An 8,309-nucleotide genomic window follows, 5' to 3' on the forward strand; every position below is an offset into this window, starting at 1 on the left:
TTCCCCTATCATGATTTCTTATTTCTTTTAAGAACAAAGACTTTTACTGTGAAAATGTGCTAAAATTTGGGATGGTGTTATTTCTTCAGAGCTCCAAGTATGACTTTCTTTCCAACCAATATGTTCTAAATTTCAGGAAGGAAATTGACAGAACTTTCATAAAACCAAAGACTGGCAGAAACAAAGTAAATAATGATGAAACAGAGCAATAAATCACCCAGAAGCAGTGTCCCCTGCCAAAGAGAATGTGGCATTTCACCCTCGGAGAAACAAATGTCCTCCCTGTCCCCCAGAAGGCTGTTTCCCACACGTCAGCATCACTCACTTCTTTATCCTTTCGCCAAAGGAAGCCACCTCGTCTAAGATGTTCTGGACACTGACACATACCTCCTGGATGGCGTAGATTTTATTTATAAATCCCTTTTTTTCACTGTCCTAAAACAATAAAAAAAAAAAGAGAGAGAGAGAGAGAGAGAAAGATTCTGTGTAATTAAGGTATTCTTTAGTGCTTGAATTCTTTGGGTTGTGCCTTTCGTACTTTTTTAACTGAAGCAAACTTCATCTCTGTGTGTATATAAATGGATAACTGGCACCAGTAAAAACTCAGGATATGAAGGGAGATGGAAGAGGAAAGGTACCCAGCAACAAGCCGCTATCTGCTACCTCAGCTACTAGAAAGGTGGCTGCAAAGCAGGAAAATGATTCTATTGTCCTTGCCCTGATGGACAGAAACATTTCAGGGGGGCTGCGTGAAGAGAAGAGTGGGCCTCAGAACGACCAAACCCACAATTAGGATGCAGGGTTCTCTTCACTGACCCTTGACTCACCATCACTTGCCACTCAACTGCCCCAGTTTCTTGACTCCACCACCCATAGTCCTGTGCTTAGTTGTGGTTCCAGGTATTTCAGCAGCAGAGAATGCTGATGTGAATGAGAAAACTTTAAAGCAATGAACAGGGGAAATAATGATAAGGACAACAGAAATCCATTAAGTGGACACTTCCCAGTCAGTACCTTAGGTAGATCAGGTACACACGAAGCCTAGCCTTCCTCTTAAAAATAGCAGTTATCTATTTTATACATTTGGGAGGACAGTGCTTTGTAGTATGAAAACTGGGCTAATAATTATAAGGTCTCTAGTTTAATCCCACAAGAAGTTCCTTGGGAGAGAGAGCAGACTTTCTGCCCCAGAAAAGATTTACAGCTTCGGAAACCCTATACGGGGTCTCTATGAGTTGGAACCATCTCGACTGCATCTAACAACAAGAAGCTTTGTACAGTGGTTCTGTAGGATAAGCACTGTACTTCTAACCACAAAGTCAACAGTTCAAACCCACTAACCCTTCCTTGGAAACCCTTCACAGGGTCACTATGAATTGGAACTGACTTGAGGACACCTAACAACAACAATATACTATATTAGTCAAGGCTTTAACTTAATGTTTTTTTCTCCTTTTTGCCTTTAGTTTTTCGTTTGAAAGCTTCTGCTTATGTGCTTCAGAGAATGGGTAGGTGAAGATTGAGGATGAAGCACCCAGAGTAATATAGGCCTACAGGAGATGTGCACGTCTTGCAATTTTAGACCCAAAGGAAGAAATAGTGGTGGCCTTTCACGATCGAAAATTCTGCTTAGTAGCCTGGCATCACGGGCACTTGCCTAGGCTGTCTGGTGGAGACCATCCAAGCCCGATTCCATGATTCCATTCCCTCATGCCAGCTTGAATGTCTATGGAAATGTAGATCCAATTTCATTACTTTAACTTCTTTTGAACACTTGCATGCTGTGTGCCAGAACACTTGAGACCTCATGTGGCAGTCAGAGCTTGCTGAAAGCAGCCAGGAAGCGAGAATAATAATGTCGTCATGTTGCACATTTACATACTGACTTTCATTTCAGAAGACTATAAAGCACTTTACGCAGTGAACATTCGGCCGGGGATGGCAACCAGCCACCTCAAACACAGAGGGCAAGTAAATGACAGGTGTGCACGCATCCTTAAAGGAAGTTGGGTACTCTGGGACCTCCTGGTCCCAGACACAGTGGCCAGCTTTATAACTTGAGTTTTTTTAGTATAGATACCAGTTACTTGAAGACTCCATTTACAATTTAATTCCCATGCGAGACCTTTTAAAAATGTATGCCAACTGGATTGTCAATGAGGTAGAGGAGATGTACAAGGTTTCTCAGTAGAAGTATAAGAGATAAGTATAAGAGTGTTCCTACTATCTTGAGAAGTCACCCTTCACTTGCCAGTAAAGACAGAAGTGCATCATTTCTTATCTTTTTACTCTCTCTAGTAATTGACACAATGCATTAATTAAATTATGCAACTATATACTTCAGAATAAAATGAATAAGTAAGGGCTTATCCCAGTTCCTTTCATAGCTACAAAATAAGTCTGGCCTATTAGTTGCTTGGCCTTTCATGCTTTCCTCTCTAAGACACTGGCTAATTTCATTAAGTTCTTTCATACTTTATTTTCTACATACAGAACAAATCAAACTGGAGTTGAAGTATGCTAGTGTACAATGGAAGTCCATCAGGTCTTGCCAGTTTGAAACTACATGATGGGAAAAATATGTATTTAATAATTACAATTGTTGTTGTTGTTGTTATGTGCCGTGGAGTCGATTCTGACTCATGGCGATCCTGTACAAGGTTTCCAAGGCTATGAATCTTTACAGGAGCAGAAAGCCTCATCTTTCTCCCGCGAAACACCTTGTAGTTTTGAACTGCTGACCCTGAGATTCGCAGCCCAATTCGTAACCACTACGCTACCAGAGCTCCTTAAAAATAACAATAAAATACATAAAATATGTAGGTTTCTGTGATGGTAGAAGCTATACCATTGGTATTTTAAATATCAGGAGAGTAATCCATTGTGGACAGATGTCAGCGGAGATTCCAGACAAAGATAGGCTAGGAAGAAGGGAAGTTAGACCACTTTTGAAGGGTTAGCAAATGTAAACCTTATGAATAGCAGAGGAGTTTTGATACAGGGCCAGATGAGCCCCTCAGGTTGGCAGGCACTCAAAATACGACATAGTGTCATGGCAGCACTTGTGAACTGGTGCATCATTCTGCTGTGCATAGGGTCACTATGAGTTGGAACTGACTTGATGACATTTGACAACCACAGCAAAAGGTATAAGCTTAACACGAAATGTCAAGCTCTACATGAAGGAAACAGAGATATCGTGTTTCTGTACTGGACTACTGAATATTTTAGTAATGTATTTTTTCCCACTGAACATATAAATTTAATGTAACTTCAAACAAAAGCTAATGAGCTCATAGTAGAGTTGGGAGAATTTGACAAACTGTTTCTAAATTTTGTTTGGGCAACTATAGCCAAGTCAGCTGTTCATTGGAAACTCTGTACAGGGTCATTAAGAGTCGGAACTGACTTGACTGCACTTAACAACAACAACATAACCAAGTCATTGTTATAAAAGATAAATAATAAGGGACATACCATTCTATATACTTAAAATCATTATTGTAATGATTAAAATATGTGATATGGTTACTGAAAAAGATATTTGTATGACAAGGCACCATTAAAAATCTGTCATAAAAATGAAGTATTGTTATAGGGCCTTTTTTTTTAACTATTTGAGAAAAATTATGTTAGCTCCTACCTCACAACAAAGCCCACAGTATTTCAGATTAACTAAAAAACTAAAAGCTAAAAATAAATTATGAAAACAGGAGAAAATATATTTAAGTAATTGACTGACCTTGGAATAGGGAAGGACTTTCTAAAGATACAAATAGGAAAAGAAATCACAAAATAAAATAATTGATGGCAATGGTTGTTTAAAATACAGTCATTATGCTATGTTGTTGTTGTTAATTGCCGTAGAGTCGGTTCTGACCCATAGTGACCCTATATAGGGTTTCCAAGGAGCAGCTGGCAAGCTTGAACCGCCGACCTTGCAGTTAAAATGGCTTCGCAGTCTGGTGTATAGACTCACAGTGCCACACCAGGACTCATTACGCTATGCTGTTGTTTGTTGTTAAGTTGTTGTTGATGTTGTGAAGTGCCGTCGAGTCTGTTCCGACCCATAGCGACCCTGTATAAAGTTTCTGAAAGATCATCATAAATTGAGAAGACTAACTGGGGAACAATTTTAGCAAATGTGAAAAAAAATAGGATGGTATTTCCAATATATGTTCAATAAACATCTGGAAATTTTTTCACTGCAGTTTTATTTACAAAAAAGAAAAATCACTAACATGTTGGATGGAATTAATTATGAAACATAATTGGTAGACTATAATGAAAGTTTCAAATATTGAAAAACAGTAGGAATTAAATATATATAGTAGTACTATTGATGGTTTGTTTCCCTTGTTGTTTCCTACTCATTGAGACTCTGTATAGGGTTTCCAAGAGTGGCTGTTGTTAGGTGTCAGAGAGTCAGTAGCAACCCTATGCACAACAGAACGAACCACTGCCTGATCCTGAGCAAACCTCACAATTGTTGCCACATTTGAGCTCATTGATGCTGCCACTTTGCCAATCCATCTCGCTGGGGGTCTTCCTCTTTATCTCTGACCCGCTACCTTACCAAACATGATATCCTTCTCCAACCACTGGTCCCTCCAGTCATTGTCAGACATATCTGACAATATGTCCGAAGTATGAGAGACAAAATTTGGCCATCTTGGCCTCCAAGGAGCACTCTGGCTGCACTTCTTCCAACATAGATCTGTTGGTTCTTTTGGCAGCCCATGGAACTTTCAATATTGTCCTCCAACACCATAACTCAAATGCATCAATTCTTCTATGGTCTTCTTTATTCATTGTCCAGCTTTTGCAAGCATATGAGGTTATTGAAAATACTATGACTTGGGTCAGGCACACCTTAGTCCTGAAGCTGACGTCTTTGCTCTACAACACTTTAAAAAGTTCTTGTGCAGCAGATTTGCCTAATGCAATACGTTGTTTGATTTCTTGACTGCTGCTTCCATGAGTGTTGATGGTTGACCCAAGAAGAATGATGTCCTTGACAGCTTCAATCTTTTCTCCATTGATAAGAATGCTGTTTAATTGTCCAGTGGTGAGGATTTTTGTTTTCTTTACATTGAGATGCAATCCATACCAAAGGCTGTGGTCTTTGATTGGTAAATATTTTAAAAGTCCTCTTCACTTTCAACAAACAAGGTTGCATCATCTGCATATTTCAGGTTGTTAATGAGCCTTCCTCCAATTCTGATGCCTCCTTTTTCTTCATATAAGCCAGTTTATCAGGTTATATGCTCAGCATATGGGTTGAATAAATATGGTTAAAGAATACAACCCTGTCACACACCTTTCTTAATTTTTAACCATTCAGTGTTCCCTTGTTCTGTTTGAATAACTGCCTCTTGGTCCATGTTTAGATTCTTCATGAGCACAATTAAGTGTTTCGGAATACTCATACTTCACAAAGTTGTCCATAGCCTGTCATGATCCACACAATTGAAAGCCTTTGTATAGTCAATAAAGCACAGGTAAACATCTTTCTGATATTTGCTGCTTTCAGAGTAGCTAGAGGGTTTGAATTGTTGACCTTGCAGTTACCAGTCCAATGCTTGTTGTACTACAGCGCCACATCTGGGCTACATTATGAGCAAGAAGATGGTTCCATCACCTGGAAAATTTTGTACCATTCCTTGAACTTTCTTCTATCATACTCATTTTTAAGTTAGGACTATGTACATTATGGGAGTGCAGTGGCTTTGTATCATAAACACTGATTGTGAACCACAAGGTCGGCAGTTTGACCCCATCAGCAACTCCTTTGGAGAAAGATGAGGCTTTCTGCACCTGCAAAGATTTATAGCTGTAGAAATCCTATACAGGGTTGCTAAGAATCATAACTGACTCGATGGTATTTACAACAACAATAATGTACAGTGTAAATAGAATATATTGTTGTCGTTAAGCACTGCCAAGTCTATTTTGATTCACGATGGTCCTGTATGGGGTTTCCGTGGCTGTAAATCTTTGCTTGAGCAGAAAGCCTCATTTTTCTCCAAAGGAATGGCTGATGGGCTCAAACTGCTGACCTTGCGGTTCAAAGTCCAGTGTTTGTCCTGCAGCTCCACATCAGGACTCCATATAATGTATATACTGTTGTTCTTAAATGCCATCAAGTTGGTTCTGACTCATAGCAACCCTGTATAGAGTTTCCAAGGAGTGGCTGGTAAATTTGAACTGCCAATCTTGTGGTTCAAACCGACCCTGCAGCCCAGTGCTTTATCCCACAGTGCCACACCAGGATTCCATAATGTATATTTGTTGTTGTTAGGTACCATCGAGTCAGTACTGACTCATAGTGAGCTAATTACAAGAACAAAAACTGTCCGGCCCCACACCAACCTCACAATCGTTGCTACGCCTGAGCCCATTGATGCTGCCACTGTGCTAATCCGGTTTATTGGGGTCTTCCTCTTTTTCTCTGATCCTTTATTTTATTAAACATGATATCCTTCTACAGGGACTAGTCTTTCCTGATAATATGAACGAAGTATGAGAGACAAAGTCTGGCCATCCTGGCTTCCAAGGAGCACTCTGGCTGCACTTCTTCCAACACAGATCTGCTGGTTCTTTTGGAAGTCCATGGTACTTTTCAATATTCTCCTCCAACACTATAACTCAAAAGCATCAATTCTTCTATGGTCTTCCTTATTTACTGTCCAATTTTCACATGCACATGATGTAATTGAAAATACCATGACTTGCATCAGGCAAGGTATTTTCCTTATGAGTAGTAGGTTTGCCCAACGCAATATGTCATTTGATTTCTTAACTGCTGCTTCCATAAGTGTTGATGGTTGATCCAAGCAAAATTAAATCTTTAATAACCTCAATTTTTTCTCCATTTATATGGATATCATTTATTTGTGCAGTGGTGAGGGTTTTTCTTTTCTTTACATTGACATGCAACCATACCGAAGGCTGTGGTCTTTGATCTTCATCAGTAAGTATTTTAAGTTCTCTTCATTTTCAGCAAGCAATGTTGTATCATCTGCATATCACAGGTTGTTAATGAGTCTTCCTCTAATCCTAATGTTACATTTTTCTTTATATAATCCAGCTTCTCAGATTATTTGCTAAGCATATGGATTGAATAAGTATGGTGAAAGAATACAACCCTGGCACATACCTTTCCTAATTTCCTTTGTTGTGTTCAAACAACTGCCTCTTGGTCTGTCTATGTACATGTTCCTCATGGGCACAATTAAGTGTTCGGAAATGCTTATACTTCACAATGTTGTCCATAGCTTGTCATGATCCACACAATCAAAAGCCATTGTGTAGGCAATAAAGCAGAGGTAAACATCTTTCTGGTACTCTCTGATTTCAGCCAAGATCCTTCTGATATCAGCAGTGATATCCCACATTCCACATTGTCTGAATCCAGCTTAAAGCTCTGGACGTTCTCTGTCAATATACTTGCAGCCATTTAAAAATCATCTTTAGCAAATTTTACTTGCATGTGATATTGTCCAATGATTTACAGAATCTGTTGAATCACCTCTCTTTAGAATGGGCACAAATATGGGTCTCTTCTAGTCAGTTGGCCAGGTAGTTGTCTTCCAAATTTTTTGTCATAGATGAGTAACTCTAGTGCCGCATCATCTTGCTGAAAGGTTTCAATTTTTATTCCACCAATTCCTGGTGCCTTGTTGTTTGTCAATGCCTTCAATGCACCTTGGACTTCTTCCTTCAGAATCATTGGCTCTTGATAATATGCTACCTCTTGAAATGGTTGAACATTGGCCATTTCTTTTTGGTATCATGTCACTATGTATTCCTTCCATCTTCTTTTGATAGTTTCTGCATCATTCAATAGATTGCCCATTAAAACAGCTCTCTTAGTTTGAAACATGCTAATTGTGTTCTTCCCTTTTGGCTTTCTAACTTCAGATGTTTGCATATTTCATTATATATAATATTTGACTTTGTCTTCTTGGGTTGCCTTTTGAAATTTTCTATTCAGCTATTATACCTCCTCATTTCTTCCATTTCCTTTAGCATCTCTATGCTAGAGAGCAAGTTTCAGAGTCTCTTCTGACATCCATTTTGGTCTTTTCCATCTTTCTTGTCCTCTTAAAGACCTTTCACTTTTTCCTGTATGATGTTCTTGATGTCATTCCACAACTTTTCTGGTCTTTGATCTTTAATGTCTAATCATCAAATCTGTTCTTCAGATGATCTCTAAATTCAGGTGGAATATGCTCAAGATCATATTTTGGCTTTTGTGGATTTGTCAACCAAGTTCATCAAATTGTATCAGATTACTCTTTTTTTTC

The 8,309-nt window shown here is 38.9% G+C and overlaps 1 protein-coding gene across 1 annotated transcript in view; it reads right to left on the minus strand.

Annotated features, from left to right (window-relative positions):
• MCTP1 (multiple C2 domains, transmembrane 1) overlaps positions 1–8,309 on the minus strand; it is a 956,699-nt gene that overhangs the window by 9,827 nt on the left and 938,563 nt on the right. The window contains exon 20 of the mRNA XM_006867878.1: positions 326–435. Coding sequence (XP_006867940.1) covers positions 326–435 — 110 coding nt within the window. The remainder of the gene's footprint in view (positions 1–325; positions 436–8,309) is intronic.

The sequence above is a fragment of the Chrysochloris asiatica genome, unplaced genomic scaffold (assembly GCF_000296735.1).
Source record: "Chrysochloris asiatica unplaced genomic scaffold, ChrAsi1.0 scaffold00111, whole genome shotgun sequence".
Lineage (NCBI taxonomy): Eukaryota > Metazoa > Chordata > Mammalia > Afrosoricida > Chrysochloridae > Chrysochloris > Chrysochloris asiatica.